The sequence below is a fragment of the Podarcis filfolensis genome (assembly GCF_964270895.1).
Source record: "Podarcis filfolensis genome assembly, chromosome: 1".
Lineage (NCBI taxonomy): Eukaryota > Metazoa > Chordata > Lepidosauria > Squamata > Lacertidae > Podarcis > Podarcis filfolensis.
Genome location: NC_139604.1, coordinates 61376523 through 61394591, shown reverse-complemented (window position 1 = coordinate 61394591; position 18069 = coordinate 61376523). Strand labels below are relative to the sequence as shown.

General features: G+C 41.2%; 1 protein-coding gene across 1 annotated transcript in view; it reads right to left on the bottom strand.

Moving 5' to 3' along the window:
- MUC2 (mucin 2, oligomeric mucus/gel-forming) overlaps positions 1–18069 on the bottom strand; it is a 61631-nt gene that overhangs the window by 31444 nt on the left and 12118 nt on the right. The window contains exons 14-31 of the mRNA XM_083586916.1: positions 17582–17676; positions 16210–16336; positions 15065–15317; positions 14301–14353; positions 13687–13787; positions 12719–12870; positions 12392–12530; positions 11653–11763; positions 11214–11396; positions 10615–10854; positions 9661–9817; positions 7737–7865; positions 7162–7309; positions 6610–6653; positions 5055–5258; positions 4785–4820; positions 3543–4211; positions 303–1088 (exon numbers count right to left, since the gene is read on the bottom strand). Coding sequence (XP_083443042.1) covers positions 303–1088; positions 3543–4211; positions 4785–4820; positions 5055–5258; positions 6610–6653; positions 7162–7309; positions 7737–7865; positions 9661–9817; positions 10615–10854; positions 11214–11396; positions 11653–11763; positions 12392–12530; positions 12719–12870; positions 13687–13787; positions 14301–14353; positions 15065–15317; positions 16210–16336; positions 17582–17676 — 3627 coding nt within the window. The remainder of the gene's footprint in view (positions 1–302; positions 1089–3542; positions 4212–4784; positions 4821–5054; positions 5259–6609; positions 6654–7161; positions 7310–7736; positions 7866–9660; positions 9818–10614; positions 10855–11213; positions 11397–11652; positions 11764–12391; positions 12531–12718; positions 12871–13686; positions 13788–14300; positions 14354–15064; positions 15318–16209; positions 16337–17581; positions 17677–18069) is intronic.

The following is an 18069-nucleotide window of genomic DNA, read 5'->3' as shown; positions in this document are numbered from 1 at the left end:
ATGGGAAAGGCCTTTAGCCAAAGCAATATTTTAAATAATTAATAATTCCTAAAATAAACAAAAACGTTATCAGGTTGATTTTAGCAGTCGATGCAGGGAAAATTAGGAATAAGAACAAAATAAGTAAAAAAATGCGTAACAAAAGTTCTACCGCTATTCAAGTATGCATATTAATGAGGTTTAGTAATGTAAAGCTGGTTTAAGAAACATACTGTGCGATTTAAGCATTCAATGTATTTAACTGATCCATGAGTGATTAGTTCATTCAAGCAAAGCAGAATCATGAAATAAAAATTCATTACCTGAAGTGGATCCTGTAGTAGTGGTGGTGGTTGGAGTGGTGGTTGGCGTAGTGGTTGTTGCTGTAGATGTAGTGGTTGGAGTGGTAGTTGGTGTAGTTGTAGGTGCAGTGGAGGTAGTAGTAGCAGTGGTAGTTGGCGTAGTAGTAGGTGGTGTGGGGGTAGAGGTGTCAATAGGTGGTGTGGGGGTGGATGTCGTGGTGGTACGAGTGGTAGTTGGTGTAGTGGTAAGTGCTGAGGTAGTGGTAGAAGTGGTAGTGGTGGAAGTGGTAGTTGGTGTGGTGGTAAGGGTATCCCAATGTGGTGTTGGAATGGTAGTAGTAGTAGTTGGTGGTGTCGTGGTTGATGGTGTGGAAGTAGTAGTAGGAGTTGTGGTGGTGGTTAATGGAGTAGAGGTAGTGGTAGAAGTGGTAGTTGGTGTAGTTGTGGTAGGAGTTATGGTAGGAGTTGTGGTTGGAGGTCCAGATATGCATTCATCCTTGCAGCAATATACACGTATCTCATAGTTGAGACACATATCTACAGGGTACACAGGCCCAGGAGTCTGATCTTTATTGTGACAAATAAGTCCAGTCGAAACATCACAGTCCACTTTTTGCCCCAATTCCTTGAAGGAGTAATCAGGAAATTTCGCTGCTCTGCATGATATGTTTTCTGGCCTTGTACAGATCTCTATGCCGGCTGCCCTGATGTTGTCATAGGTTTCATAGTCACCATACTGTGGGCCATATTGTGGGAAGCTGACATCAATCCAGTCCGACCATGAACATACTACAATGGAGGTACAAGCTGCAGTAAAACAACAACAGAGAGAAATAGCTCAGCGATTGCCCAGATTATTTTGAAAGTGATACAGCAGGAAACTGTTGCTCCAGTTGTGCAAACACTGTCATCATAAATACAAAGCTGAAATTTTTAGAAACATTTTTTAATGTACAAAGCTAAAATAAACTGTGTGTTTGTTGTTAACAACAGCATTAATAATCTCACAGTTTATGAAAACACTTGCTCAGTAATATAATTGATTTCCTCAGAACCAAACCAAATTAATCCTTTTTATTTTGCTATCTTATCCTGCCACTTTATTCGGAAATTTACAGAAATTTGTTTGGAAAAACCTATTGTTATTTTTTGACCGTATGCTTTAAGGCCTCATTTGTGACCAGAAGACAGTCACAGACCTCCAGAATCAAAGTCCTTCTGGTGTCCTTATCCCCTTTCCCTGCATTCCTATGCACCCATGATTCTCCTCCTTGGCCTCTCCCCCTGCTTCCTCTGAAGGCTCATCTACACTTCTGCATGTCCAGAGATTTCCAGATACCGGTCCAAGATGCTTTTCTTTTCTCCTGCTTCTTTCCCCATGAAAACCTGGTGTTTATGCTGAATCGGGACAGCCATCAATCAGGTTTTCTGCAGATTGATGTTTGCTCTGATTCAGCAGTAAACAGCAGGTTTTCCCAGGAAAAGCAGTGGGACAACAACAAAAAACACCTTTCAGACCCATGTTTGGAAAACTCGGGACAATAGGAGGAAGTCATGGGACAAAGGGAAGTGTGACTAAGCCGACTCTCCTGCCTTCCCCCTACTTTCCCCAGGTCTCCTTCTCCACCCCTCCTCTTACTCAGGCTCCTTTTGCTCACATTGCCTTACTGTGCTCTCTTCCTTTCACAACCCTGGCTCTTATTTTTAAGCAACCCTCTGTTTATGACATCACCACCATTCAGCCTCTGTGACATCACACTGCTTGGCAAATTGGGGCCAGGTGCTTGAACAGCTCCGTTCTCAAACGTTTCGGTTCCCGAACGCCGAAAACCAGGAAGTAAGTGCTCTGGTTTTCGAACGTTCCTCAGAACACGAATGTCCGACGCGGCTTCCGCTGTGCAGAAACCTAGCTGTCGGCTAATCGGAAGCTGCGCCTCAGAACTCGAACGTTTCAGAAGTTGAACAGTCTTCCGGAACGGATTACATTCAAGTTCCAAGGCACTACTGTATCATTGCTTCTGGTTTCAAAGCTTGCCTTTCTAGAACACGTACAAGAGAAGAACTAAGTAGCTGCTTTAAAATGTTCTCATGTACTGCAACATCTGCAATGGTGCCAATGTTGCAGCACGTTAGAGGCTTGTTGGTTTCTCCTGGCATGAGTTTTTGCAGTCAATGACTTGCCATATTAGCAAAGCAGAGGGGGAAAGTGGGCAAGCCTATATTATGGGTTTATAGGGCCCTTTACAGACAGATTCATCAACAGGTTGAAGAACACAAAAGGTATGCATTGAATAATTTCACTGTAAAGGTTCATTGTTAAGAGAGCATATAATGTAAAAAATGGCTATTTTCTCCTAGCCTGGAGAGCTATAAATAGCAATGAAAAGACTTGCTCTCCTCAGAATCGCCTCCTCAGAAATATGCAATATACAGCAGAAGATTAATTCCCTATAGCTCAGTCAGTTACCATCCACTTAGCCTCTCCTCCATCATAATATTTTCTAACTTCCTTCTAAAAATAAACATATGCCATAAGTTTTAGCACATCTTTAGTTTTTGAACTTATGTGTAAAGACTGTTGTGATTAGTGGCGAGGTCAGTGCAAGACACGAAAAAAGAAAAAGAGTGTTGTAACGTTATTCACCCATTTCTATGTAAACTGTATTTTTGCAGGTTGAATGCCCACTTCTGACTGTAGGTCATGGTAAAATATTCTGCAATCATTTCCTGAGACCTGATGTTAGATATCTGCAGTATGAATCCTGTCTTAGGGGTTGGTTCTCAGAACACATTTCTTCTGCATACGATGATCCCTGGGCTTTTGAGGGTATACCACATGCCAGGACAAGTGTGACTGCAGAAGGCATAGCTATGGCCAGCAATCACTTCAGTGATTGCAATGGGTGAAAAAAGGCTTGAGAAAACAGGCATGTTCCTGAAGCCCTTTTCAGGATTTCCTGCATCACGCAAGGAGCAAGACATTAAAACCAGGCATGGCCCTTAGTCAAAGCAATATTTCCTGTCATTCCTAATTCCTAAAAATGAGCAATCAGGCTGATGTTAGCAGCCAATAGGAGCAAACTTATGAATACACTGGTTTAAGTAAAACAAATATCTATCAATTATTATTTTTTAAAGTATGTATGTCCTTTTTAAGAGTTGTATTATTAGAATTCATTAGCATTCAATATATTTCACTATTCTGTGAATGAATGGTCACTCATTCAAAATAATGTCAAAAAGTAACATTTAATGCATTACCTGTTGGCGTTGAGGTAGACGGCGTGGAAGTAGTGGTAGGAGTGGTAGTTGTGGTGGTAGATGGCGTAGGGGTAGTGGTAGTTGGTGCAGGGGTAGTGGTAGTAGTGGAGGGAGGCATGGAAGTAGTGGTAGGAGAGGTAGTTGTTGTGGTGGTAGATGGCGTAGGGGTAGTGGTAGTTGGGGTAGTGGTAGTAGTGGAGGGAGTAGTGGTGGGAGGCGTGGAAGTAGTGGTAGGAGATGTAGTTGTTGTGGTGGTAGATGGCGTAGGGGTAGTGGTAGTTGGTGTAGTGGTAGTGGTAGTGGTAGTAGTGGAGGGAGTAGTGGTGGGAGTTGTGGTCGTAGTAACACCACAAGGAATGATTTGACAACAGTTGACGCGTATCTCATAATTATAGCAGAGGGTCCAGAGACTCTGATCTTGGTCTTTGTTTCTACAAATGAGTCCATAAGTGACGTTACAGTCCACTTTCTGTCCCAATTCTGCAATATCCACATTGGGTGCATTTTTAGCCCTGCACTCTATGTTTTGCGGAGCTGATGGACAAAAGTTGCTTCCGTCTTTAATTCTTATGGCGTCATATGTCTCAAAGTCACCACCTTCTGGTCCTTCTTCGGGTACACTGACATCATACCATTTACTCCATTCACAGTCAAGCATTAAGCACTGAGCTGCAAGACAAATTTGAAAGTCATTTTCCTGAGCTTCATTGGCAGTGGGTCCACATGAATGACCTCATGATCTAAAACCATCATTTCATGGTGGAAAAACAGATCACTAGGCAACCATCTACCCTCCCACCCCTACAGATCACAACAAAGAACATCCCAAGCTAGAAGCAAGCATCTTTATATCCTAGGATTGCTCCACTCCAGTGCGCAAGGTCTTGTACACAAAATCCCAATCCATTCTTTTTTCTTATTTTTGAATGCCCATCACAGTTATGTGTGCATCACTTTATTATACCATGTTCCTCTCTTTTGCATTGGCAACTTTACTACCACTATCAGAGCAGTGACCTTATATAGGGACATATCAATTTGCCCTAATCAAGTCATACTATTTGTTCATCTGACCCAGTATTTTCTGCCCTGGCTGGCAGTGACTCTTTTGGGCCTCACACAAAAATCTTTGTCCTAGTTCTTAAATGGATCCAGGGACTGAACCTGATTCTTGAGTCATGCAAAGCACATAGTCTACCACTGGACTATGGGCTTATCCCCAACTTCTTTAACAACACTTACTTGTTGAAGAGAGTGTAGTGGAGGTTGTAGTGGGAGCTGAAACAGGAGAGAGAAAAATATGATGAGAATCTTACTTTGCAATCTTACAAGTTTTGGATAAGATTATAGATTTGACATAGAGAAGGTTTCATATCATGTTGAGAGCATCAGCCTTCATTAAAGCCATTTAGCTACACATGGAGGTATAAAACAAACTTGATGTTAAGTGCAATTTTCTCTAGTAAGATAGTTAACCAATGTACATTACTATTAACAATGCTGCAAGCTTACTTGTGGTAGTAGTAGTGGTGGTGGTGGGAGAAGGAGTAGTTGAAAGAGTAGTTGTGGGAGGGGCAGTTGTACTGCAGGGTCTCATGTCTTCAACTACCCAAGTGCCATTGATTGTGCATTTTATGTCGAAACAAAAAGATCCATTTCTCTCATTTATTATTATTTCTCCTTCTTCGTATTCTTTACCATCATATATGCAGCAACCTAAAGGAAGGAAAGCAGTGTGTTTAAGTTGTTCTGCTTGAATCATAATGAAAAAACAGCCAATTAAAATGTAAATGAAATAACCCGGAGTGGAAATACTGTGTTATTCCATAGGAATGTTAACTGCAGGTAAACACTGTTTATCTAAGCTGCTGATATTTGGAATATTATAAAGATGTTTTTATGTGCTTCTGCTTAGAAGGAAGTCCATTGAAACTTATGGGACCTACTCCCAAGTAAGTGTGCTTAGGCTCAAGGTGTTAGAAAGTTGAATAAATCTGTTAAGTGAGATGCATGAACTTAAGCCTCATTCATATTTGCAGCAAGCACGAAGGAAAGTTTAACTGGTTCCCTGTGGTGAGATCTCTCACCATTGTGACAGATATATGCATATTGGAATTACATGGACTATTGATGTGGGTTCTTCCTGTATGGTCTCATTCTCAGCCAGGCAGAGGCCGCATGGATGTACACACCTGCTTAATTTCCACCATCAGCTGTTTCCCACAATAGGATAGGCTTCTTGCCACTGGGAAATGTGGCCTTAGTAAGAATACAACTAAAAGGCAGGGATATTAAATGGCCCACCATATGCTGTAGGATAATTGCATCAGCAGAGCAATCCAAAGTCCCAGCCAGGTACAGTGGATTGTGCTGGTCAGGGCAGAAGGTAGTCCCCCCCCCCCATTTTTGCTGTGCCAGCTCTGGACTGGTGAAGCTGAGGAGCCTGAAGGGCTTTGGATGCAAAGCCTGCAGTGATCCACCCCACCCCGTAATGCCTCATTTCAGGGTTTTCCACTGGCTACTGCTGGCAGTAGTTCCCCATCCACCATGGCAGAACTTGGATCCTCCACCATGGCAGAGTCCCACCATCAGCAGTGGAGAGGAAGTAATGAGTCATCCCAACCCACCAGCCATCAACATCAGGGTGGTAGCAGTAGAGTTTTGCCCTAAGGCGAAGCAGTCATTTACTTGGTGGTAACCTCCATTGAACTCAACAGGGCCTTATTTTTAAGTAAATATGTATAGAATGCATTTTAAAGTAAGATGGGCATTACGATCTGTGACAAGTTATAAGATGAAATAAGTGCCTTATAAATAAAAACAAAATACAGGCTTACAGAAAAATGTTTAGCCACCCCTTAGCTACTACCCTTCTTTGTGGAACAACTGCAAAGTGGGAATAGATTGTCCTTTTATTATTGTTATTTTTCAATGATAATTTTAAAAAGAATACAGTGAGCAGGAGACTCATTTGAAATCATTGTTCAGTCCCCCAGAGAAATGTATGGGGGAAAGTGTATGGTACTATTTTGCTTTCTGAATGGAAAAACAGCAAGATGAAATATACCTCTTCGGGGTTCACATTTCGTTTCTCCAGCATAAACACAGAAACTGAAATTTAAAAAGAAGTTTTTCAGAAATGAAATACTTGAAGATTTGTATAATTGTTTGTTTTGTACTTCTGTTCTGTAAATGCTCAGGCTATAATTGCTCCTGCATTGTAACACTATAAATTCATTTAAAATGATATTTAAATGCATATCATTAGCAACATTTAACAAGGCAGAAAATACAGTAACCTCTATATCCTCCTAAAGAGGCATATTTTTGTTAGTCACCCAGCAGGTTGCAAATAAAGTTGGCCAGGTGTACTTTGTCTGGGGTGGGAATTCTGACAGAGGATCTCTGCCCAAGGAAGGGGGGAAATCCAACCTATTCTTGGACACCATGGACAATTTCATTTTAGACTTTCATAAGAAATAGTTTCCTATTCAGAACAGCACTCTCATTCATGAAAAAGGCTAGTGTGTCAGACCAAGAAACCAGCAATTTAAATATCAACACATGTACATATGTTTCCCTGCCACTGTTAGTCCATCAGCTCTCCATTCTCACATACCAATTTGTACACAGATCATCTGTGGGTATAGACTGTCCAGGTCTATAGTAAACACCATTAATATAGCAGCCACACATATCACTTGTCCCACATGTGTTGGTCTCTTCAATGTAGATAGGATTATCCGGAGGACATCGTGGGTAGCAACCTAGAACCCACAAAAATGAGATTCGTAAAATTACATTGCAGCAATAAGCTTGACATAGTAGCAAAATTTGCATGCGAAAAGGGGAGCCAACTGGTGCCTTCCAGATGTTGCAGAACTACAACCATCCCTGGCATTTGCCATGCTGGCTGGGACTGAGGGGACTTGGAGTCCAGCAACATCTGAAGGGTCACAGGGTCGCCATCCCTGGCATATGGGAGGCAGTCCTAGGCTTGTGGTGTCTCAGTGTCTCTTCATAGGCTGTAAACATGTTCTGCAAAACCTGTATATACACAGTTTCAGAGAGGCATCTAATGCATTAAGCAGGGAATGGGAGATGGGGGAAGTTGCTTTGGCCCAGTGGGTGAACTGTATTCCAAACTGCACTAACTAGAGTCTTAAAGACCAAAAGTAACTGGCAGTTTCTTACCTTCCAGATATGGCATTGAAAAGTTGGTGCTGACTTCATTAAGGATCTTGCAGGTAACAATGTCACTTCCGCAAGGCTCATAGTGCCATTCACATATATCTGTAGGATTCCAGTACTCACAAAAGATTGCTATTGGAACAAAAGATAGATAGTTGTGATAAAAACAAGTCACAGACATATATTTGCACATAGGTCACTTAACCCATAGCTGTCAACATTTCCCTTTTTTAAAGGAAAATTCCCTTATTCTGAATAGGATTCCTCGCAAGAAAAGGGAAAAGTTGACAGCTATGCTTAACATGCAACCATTTCTATCACCTATGGAACTGAAATTCCACTTCACTCTGGTTTAACAGAACATAGACTTTTTTGGACACCTCCCTCTATGGGATTGCAATCCTATGGAAAGAGAGAGGAAGGCTGTGCCCACTGGACCCACCCCTGCCACCACTCCTCCTGCCAATCTTGTCCACCTGCCATCCATGAATTGGGAAGGGTGTCTGTAAACGGGAACTTGCTGTACACAAACAGGATCTCCCTGGGATTGGGAGCCTTTGCTCCCTGTGAATGGGGCCATCATTGACTCCCACTGGAGGCAGCATTGGCCACCAATGTAGATGACTTTAAAAGAGGATTGGAAAGATACATTGGGGTAAGGGCTACTAGCCATGACGGCTACACTCTGCATCAACATTTGGAGCTGTATGCCTCTGAATACCAGTTGTTGGAAACAACAGGAGGAATGACTGCTCTTGTGCTTGGGCCCTGCTTGCAGGTTTGCCATAGGCATCTGGTTGGCCACTGATGGAACAGGATGCTGGCCTGATCTAGCAGGTTTTACTTATGTTCTTGCATGATCAGGGCTTCGAATCATGAGAAGATCCTACATGCGTACCCTGAATGTTTCCCCCTAATACAAAGCCAGTGGAGACAGTAATGATGGCTAGGTTGGCCCATGTCGAGGGTGCAGGGCCAGGAGTCTCTCCTCTTTGGCTCGGAGTGGCTAAGAGCCTTTTTGCCCATTTGCATGCTCCCTGGGCCACTGCTCTGCTGCCCTGGGCAGCCAGGCAAGAGGCCTAGGCTCCTCTGGGTGTCTCAGCAAAGGAATCTGGTCACTGCCATGGGCTATCGCAGCAGCCCTGCAGACTCCCTTCCCCAGTTGGGGAGTATTAGGAAGGTGAATAGAGCATCCAGCAGGGCTTGGAGGAAAGAAAGATGGAGTGAGCAAACATGAGTTGCAGGAGGAGGAAAAAAGAAGGAAGGGAGGAAGGAGACAGAAGAGAAAGTAGCGAGCAGAGGAAGGGAAGAAGGCAGGAAGGCAAATAGACAGAGCAAGGTGGAGGAGAAGGGGAAGTAGAGCAGAGCAGACCCAACCCGATAGCCACAGAGTAAGTCACTGACAGAGTGCAAAAGGTGCCGAAAACCTATTTTTTAAAAAAAGTTTCTGGTCCACTGCCTCTCCTGGCTTTGGAGGCACCAATATAGCTCCTTGCCAAGTGTGCAAGGGAGCCTAGGTGTGCCTTTGACAGTGTGCCCAGCCCCAGTCTTGCATCATCATTACATAGTGTGGAGGCATCCCGTTTTTCTGTGAGTTAATGGACCCCCCTGGGATTCTTTAGATATAGGGTTTCCTGTTGGAGAACAGCAAGTATGACCAACTGACCTACTGAGAACTGAATTTTATTTGGAGGCACATGTAAAAGATATCACAAAAGAACTCACATTAGAAGCCTGTTGGTATCACATGAAATGGCTATGGAAGGAGACATTGGTACATCTCAAAATATACAGGGTGGGGCTCAGGGTTATAAAAACCAGTGCATCCAGAATTTGGGTCACTGAAAGGTATTAAGCCACTGTTTCTGGGTCATCATCTCTTTTGAATTTTATACATACATGAGAAATATTTTATCACAAAACTCACGGCATATGTCAGGAGTCCTCCAGTAGACACAAGCTCCAGCTTTGAGGCATTCTTGTGCATAGACAGCCACTGCAGTACAGAAGCACTCACAGTCGCCTCCAGAGTCACAGGCACAAGCATCATGTACACAAGCTTCATAGTACTGATCTGGAGCCACCTATTAGGGAGTCACAGAATCACAGAGCAAGGGTATTTAAATGGATCAACTACTGTATTTCTGCCATCCAATACCAGGATGCCTAACTCACCGCCATCTTTGATAATGATTCCCCTTAGTTGCCAATGTTTTTGGATGTTGCTGTACATGTACACAGCACATCCATGCCACAGTAGTATCCATCCCTTTACACATCACAGCACTTCAACAAGGCATCAAGAATCTATGGCCCATTTTACTTCCATGAGATATTTTATCAATTCCAATTTCAGACTTTTAAGCTAGTAACATTCTGTATAGCAACAACAAATATTTGGTTTTCGGTGAAGATAATTCAGATGAATTTATGTGTTTTCATTTCAAACAGTATTTCTCAAAATAGAGTACCTGCAGAGAGTTCTGGAGAGGGAAATGGGAGCTCCATACCAACTCAAGACATGTCTAACCATGATATTTCTTTCTCCTTTTCTAGAGTTTATCCTAAGTCACATTCTCATTGGATAACATCTCTTTACAGTTAAAGTTGAAAACCACTCCACTATCCAGTTTGGAATGGAATGGGTGCTACTAAGTTAGAAATTTTCTGCAGGATATTATAGATTCATCTGTTGTATGTCAAGACCTTTAAAATCAATCCACTACTGACGATCCCCCATGGTTTGCTAGGTATTTTATGTAAACTGCTTAAAGATCTTTTTATTTTTATTCTCCATATGCTCACATATTGCAATAGCTTGTTCTTTTCCCCAAGACTAGTATAGCCCAGCTTGTCCAAGTGATTAAGCAACAACACTAACTTTTGAATGACATTCTTCAAACACAACACTTTTGATGAGGCTGCATTCTTTCTCTGCCCAGGATTTGCGATGAGGTTTCTTTTCACAGGGCTCAGGGTCTACATCAACATCAGGGCATGCAGTATCCTTCTTCCATGAATTTCCAAATATCAGTGCATTATTTTCTTGGACCATGTCCCTTGCAGTGAAGTCATTACTGGCCTTGCCATCAAAGTTGCCGCATAAGCCACAGACTTTTCCCTAGGGAGAGGAAAGGTCAATACCTTAGGACTGGAAAAGATTTGCAATGGCTTAAAGTTAGCAGGAATTTTATTGTGATGTATATTACTTTGATTGTTTTGCCATTTGTTTTAGCATTACTAATTATGGATACTGTTGAGTTGGTGGGAGCAATGCCAGACCTTGGGGTCTCAAATTCCAGTGGCACCTTGTGTGATGCTACAGTTGGGGCCCCCTATGTCTCTCACGCCCCATTCTATTAATGATACAGTAAGGCACACATGGTAAGCCACAAGCAATAAAACGTCTTTTTTGTTGCATTTATCTGTTAATAACAAATTTTCCATGGCATTAAAGGAATATGTTCAAGAATTACTCACTTTAAGATAGGGGGCCAGCTTGATGAAAATAGTCGTCTTCCTGTCCCAGATGAGAATAACACCATTGCTGGTTTCTATTACAATGTACAGCCCGACTGGCTCACGAATCCAGTAAGTCACAGTGCTAGTAGTATTCATCTCAATTGTTTCTATTTGTTTATCTTCCAACTTTATTTCAGTGCTCTAAAAAGACAGGTGTGTAACAGAAGCCCCATAACAAAAACAGACATTAGCATGTTAACCTGATACCCTCAGCTCCCCTAGAGTCAGTCTGGCTCTTTTAAACTGGATATCATGACACCAGTTCTCAAAAGTAAGGAGCCTCATTTGACTGAGAACTCAACAAATTGCCTGCACCTCCCCACGGCAACCTGATTTGATTATTTGCAGGTGCAGACCAAGCGCTTTCAGGCTTGCTCTCATCTATGTTCATACATACCCCAAGGAAAACTTTAATGGCCTTGGAACAGGTGACTCCAGTGGTTCCACATGGGACATTCTCTGTGATGACACTAAATGTTCCCTCCAAATCGCTGTTTCCACAGTAATCCTAATGAAGGTGCGAGAGGGAAAGATGAACAAAACTAAGAAAAACCAAAACCAGGATACTTCGATTTTCTCTTGTGTTTTAAAAAGCTGCTAAAGCTGCTCCGCATATTTGCATTGGTAGCAAACTTAATATATTTTCAAATTTAACAGTCCTCTGTGGTTCAGAGGGCACTTAATTCCTCAACACATTTGCAAAACGCAACAACCGAATGAACTGGAGAAAACAAGGCTTAAAAACTAGCAAATTCTATTTGGATGAGTGTAAACTATTTCAGCACATATTAAGCAGCCTGGAGACACCCATACAATTGGGTTTCCATATGCAGAATTGAACATCATCAAATCTTCTCCAGAGGGTTGGGAGGAAACCCAGAATTGATTTTTTGGGGTGTGGGGAGCAAAGAGGAAGGGGGTAGTTCTATTGCATAACCAGAGGTCCTGGCGCTAATGGAACCACCTTGTTAGATACTACCATTTGAAATGATCTTAAGAGAACCATTGATTACTCCACCAAGTAAGAAAATTTCACAAGATGTTGAGGGATGCCTGGGAAGCCAAACAGATAGGAGATACACACACACACATAATTCAAAACAGTATAAAATTGCATGAGTATAGCTGAACATTACCTGAGCAGCCACATATTCACAGTTGCCATCAAAGTCATAGAATTTTCCATCAAACGTGATGTAATGGCCACTCCCATAAATGGTACATGTCCCAAAGCATGAATTGGTGGTGCACTTCCAGCTTCCTCTTTGACAAGTACTGGAGAGTACCAAAATAATTAAAGAAATTGTGTAAGGCTTAGTCTCTGTGTCCAAGCATTGCTTTTGAAGTACTGGGTAAATGATGTAGCTGAGAAAACATGCAGTCCACCACGTACACTCTGTTTGCATAGTAGTATATTCATACACTGCTATGACTACAATAAGTGACAGTGAAAAAGATCCTACCATGTGTTGCAGTCCACATTTACTGTTTCTCCAGGGGAGTAAAAAACTTTGTTATGAATGCATGGGCAGTCCTGTTCTTGGACACAATTCCCTCTGCCATCATCTATCAATCCATCAAGGCACACACATCCTGAAACACACTCTGTCTGGAACTGTGAGGAGCAAGAAGAACATTGTGGTCACATTTTATGATAAGGTCAATCAGAATTCATGGGCCTTGCATTTGATAAGTTCATAAAGCCAAATTGGACTCAGGATTACCATTCAAAGTTTGCCAAATTTCTGTTTGCAAGGTAAGATAAAACCTCAATTTAATTTGTTCAGAAACTTGGGTGTGTTTAAAATAAAGTTGGTCTACAAAACAGAGGCACTTTGGGAGACTTTTAGATTTGGGTTACTTTAATAATTTTTCAAGAAGGTGGCCTTATCCTTTAAATACAAGACTGTCAATGGTTTTTTTCTTTTTCTTTTGAAAAAAAGCAAACAAACAAAACCCTTGCTACCACTTCAAACCATGACTTGGTTGCTTTCAGCAGTGTGGTCAACTCCCTGGAATAGAGAGCCCTTAGGAGAGATGTTACACTGCGAAAAAAATAGCATAATTTGCTGGGGAAATTATTTTCAGGGGAAAATATAGTTGCCTCCATTGGTTGGTGGCAGAGGAATTTCTATTGTTGGATACCAATATAGAATATATTTATTTATTTTAAATGAAAGGTGGAAATTATTTAAATGAAATGAAAATGTTAATAAAGTTAAAAACAATCAGAACCAATGAAGGCAAACTGGTGGTATAAATGTGCAGGTATTTGCTTCTCCAAGTTGCAGTCCTTTTGCTAAGAAATGCCCCACAGTCTCAAGGAGATTTCCTAAAGACACCTAGAGTACAGCTTCTTTGTTAATTACATCACTTGAGGAACAAGAGAATGCGGACATTAGGGTGTCGTCAAAATGCAATGAAAGTGTACCTGATCGTTTCCCAGTGTTTGGCAGCTAAGATGTACTGGTGTTTGGGAAGACCAACTGTCAAAGTTGTTGCAGTCAAAGTATGTCATGTTGGGTGAACAGTCTGTAAAATAAAATAGAGAACACTGACAATATTATCTTGGATCTATTTTGATAATCAACAAGAGCTGTATATAATTTTTCATTTTTATATATAAAATTAAACAAAAAGGGGCCCAACAGACATCCCTGTTTTGTACCCATTGAACTAGGAAGCATGTCTATAAATAAAGGTTTTAATTAAAATCAGTAGTCTCTTATCAATACTTTACATTGAGCAACTTAAACAAAGCAATTTAAACAAATCAAAGGCTGAGGATATGTCTATGAAAACTATATACATATGTGGATTTAGAGGGGAAATTCTGATACATTTTAGGAGGAAGCAAACTATATCATGTCAGCTTGAAAAAATATAATTATTAATTGCATTTTTATTAATTATTTTCACAAAAAATGGCTCATATTCTTAAGCACAACTTCAAAACAATTGCTTTCTTAAGCACAACTTCAAAATCATACAGATGATAACTCAAACTGGAAAAAGTCATAATGTAACATGAAATTGTACACCTACGTTCAGGGGTTACGTCCACTGGCACACAATGAAATCTTCCATGTCTGCAAACACTAGAATGGAATACACAACAGGGAAAAAATGGTAAGCCAGATATTTGAGCTTATAAGTGATTTCCAATTTATACAGTGCTACTAACAAAAACTAAAGATCTGCTGCAAAAATTTAAGAGTACAATTTCTGCTAAACATTACTTGAGCACCATGGGTGCCCTACTGACAATGCATAAAACAAAGTAAGAGCAAGTGCCAAAGACAAAATGTCAGTTTCTTAATAAGATTTGACAAGATATGTCTAAGCTGAGACATATAGTTTTGAGGGGAATATGGAGGAACCTTTGGATTACATATTAAATACTGGGGGGCAGGTGTTGTGTACACTTATATTACTGACTTCTCAAGTAATCTGAAGAATTCACAATGCAATATTTCAGCACCTCTTAATCCTTTGAACACTATGCCTGGTGAACAACATAGATGTCTAAACTTTCTTAAAAACTAGTCACTCCACAATGCATTCTGATGCTTGTATTTCTCATGTTGATTTGGAAGGGAGTTCCTCTTCTGAATTAGTATCACAAACCTCTAAATTGTCTTATGGTTAATGAGGAGAATGCTCATTCACAGCCAACATAATCCCAAGATTCCCCATCCCATTCCACCTGCAAACATTGCAGGATTGCAATTAAAAGAGAGCAGTTCCTGGTACTGAACGTTGAGCTTCCCACCTAATGAGAAAGACCATAAACTGTTGTGTTAACATACCAGCGCTCATCCTGTTTCATTATAACATATCCGGGATTTATGGGCACACCCTTGTAATAGCACGGGCACTGAGCAATTGGCACACATTTGCCACTGTCATCCATATAGGAATTATCAGGGCAGCCACAGCCATCTACTGGAGTAAAGCCTTCCAAGCAGTACTTATGACCATCAGAAAGAGAGCGGCAAGTTTGCTGGCAAGTCAGATTGTAACGGAAGACTTGGCTGGCTTGGCAAGAGGATTCTTCTTTGTCTGAATGAAGGGGAGAAAGTGACAAAAAGTCAGAGTGGATAGAATATATTCTGCTCAACATTCCTAAATATATTCCTGCTCACCATTCCTAAGCCATTCAGTGCATGCTGTCTGAATTCTACTTCTGTTAAGACCCCTATGAAGAAATGTTGTCATGCTTGGGTGAAACTAAACACTTATGAGGTAGCAATTAAGACAATGAGAGGGGGAAACTATTATTGTCTAGCTCACAGATGGAGAACCTTTTTCATCTCAAAGGCCACATGACCTTCCGTGCAACCTTCTGGGGGCCAGTGGTAGGCAGCACCAGAGGTAAAAGTGGGTGGCCCAACAAATGCAAATGTTTTCTTTGTACGGTACTCTAGCTTGTACACACACCCTTCTCTACCCTCCATCCTCCATCCAGGCAAGCAAAAAAGCATTATTAAGGATACATCACAGTCACGCAAAAACACTCAATAAATATGCAAAACAGAGCCAGGAGGAGAGTGTGGTATGGGGTGAGTTGTGAGGCCCAGGCCCTGGGGTTCCCTATTCCTGGTCTAGCTGAAAGATTAAATGGCAGGAAGTAATAAATGACTCAGCATTGCCTCATTAAGTCATCCTGCAGGCACCCCAGTATCCCAAATGGAATTGTCCAGTACTTCTACATTCATTGTATCCGTCCACAAGTATTACTGTGCCAATGTAAACAACATACATGGGTGCTTCCCTTCAACTTCAACAAAACATTTTGCATCTTACAAAAACCATATATTTTGATGAATGGGGTATGCTACATTTGTTGATATTAACTACATTCTAGTCTCAAAACATTACAGTTAGCACACAGTTATTCAAAAGGTTTTGCTCCATTTTGTTCAAGGCAAGGGGGGGGGATATAGGCACTTACTGCAAACATTCTTTCTCCAGCCCCATAGCATGACCCCTTTGAAGGCACAGGCTCTTGCGTATGATGATAGGGCAGCACACATACATTCTTCGTTGGCATTACAATTACAGGTATCATATTTGCAGCGCTGGGCAAGGGGAGAGGGGGAAAAGCCAGTAAACATTCAAGTTCATTTGTAGGAAGATGAATGAAGAGCTAGTCCTCAACAGTAGCAATGCTACACAATGGTACCCTGTTCCACAGTTAAAATGAAAGTAAAATGATAAATTGAGAGCTTTTCCTTAGCAATGCCATTTGTTCCTCTTCCATTTAAAAATGTTAGTAGTTTTTTCAAGATTGCTTTCTCACATGCTAGAGTGAACTTCTCCTATTATTTTGCTTAATTTGTTAAAAGCAATGAATGGGCTGTTTCCCCCACAGCAAGGTGATCCACTTAAAACAGGCAGTGAATCATTCTCAGCCCAGGGGCCACATTCTTTTCTCAGCATGCTTTCAGGGGGTCACATGTCAGTGGTAGGCAGGGCAAAGGCAAAAGTGGGTGGAGCAACTAATGTAAATTTCCCCTTTGTACAGCACTCTCATTTCTACATGCGTACCCTTCTCTGTACCAGACAACACCAGACAAACAAGAGGCATTGTCAGAGTTCAAGGACACATTCTGGCCAGGTAACAACATGGAAGCAGGGTCAGTCATGGCATGTGGCCTGAAGAGAGTTACAAGGGCCAGATAAGGAGGCCTGGGGGCCACATTGGGCATCTGAGCACAAGGTTCTCCACCCCGACCTAAAAGCAGACTGGCTCACCTCCACCATGTTGCCTGTCATCAGGGTTAGAACTATTTGGGGAATCTGGGAACTCCTCTGACCAAGATCCCCCCAAAACTACAACTAGTTCCACACACCCAAGGACTGGCACTTCTTGAATTGCATGAACTTCCCAAAGCAAGCTCTGTTGGTTTTTTTACTGATGTAATTTTTCAAACCAGTTTCTCATGCTGTTGCTATTTTGTTTTGTTTTTTATTTAAAAAAGCTAGAGAATTTTTCTAAAATCTTGAGTGTAGCTAAAAGAGCCCTCTGGCTCATGACTCTCTTCTGGATAACTATTATTTGGCTCTTTTCGCAACAATGGGTTTGCTTTAGTTCCTGTATTCCAACTGAAAGGGCTAGAAATTTGGCTGGGTTTGAAACTGGATAATCCATTGTCAGTAATTCTAACCCTCAAGCCCTATGAAAAGCAGCTGGGAAGAAAGCTGCAGAACTTGCTTTACCGCCACTCTTTTCAGTTTATCATAATACCTGAAAGTGAACAACTCCATGTAACAAAACACCAAGCTGCGTGAATAAAGACTCAGAATAATTTGAAAATCCATACCTTATAATAATCTGTTGGATCAATGACTGAGTGACATCTGGCAAAAGGAGTTTCTGTGCTTTTCAACAAAGAGCACCAATGTTCAGCATACTTTTCTGGAGAGAAATAAAATGTTATTATAAACCATTCACTTCATGTATTTCTATGTAATGCCTATAGCCATATGCTAGAATTCAAATAACTATGCAGTACAATACAGCAAAACAAAATGAATACTGTATGTGTCTGGATGTTTGAACACTATGCAGCTTCTCTGTCATTTAAAGGCAAGTAGCTACCCACATAACTGGGCAACAAAATCGTCTGAGGACTGTACATGCTCAACAGTTTTGTCTTCAAAAGACTATAAAGCACAGTAAACATAAACAGAAGTAATACTATGGATGGAAACTGTAAGCAGGCTTCCATTTTCACAACTATAATAGATAAAATGAGCATTTCTTCTTCATCTTTAGCAGTGTTGTATCCTATTTCTTTAGAAACTTTTT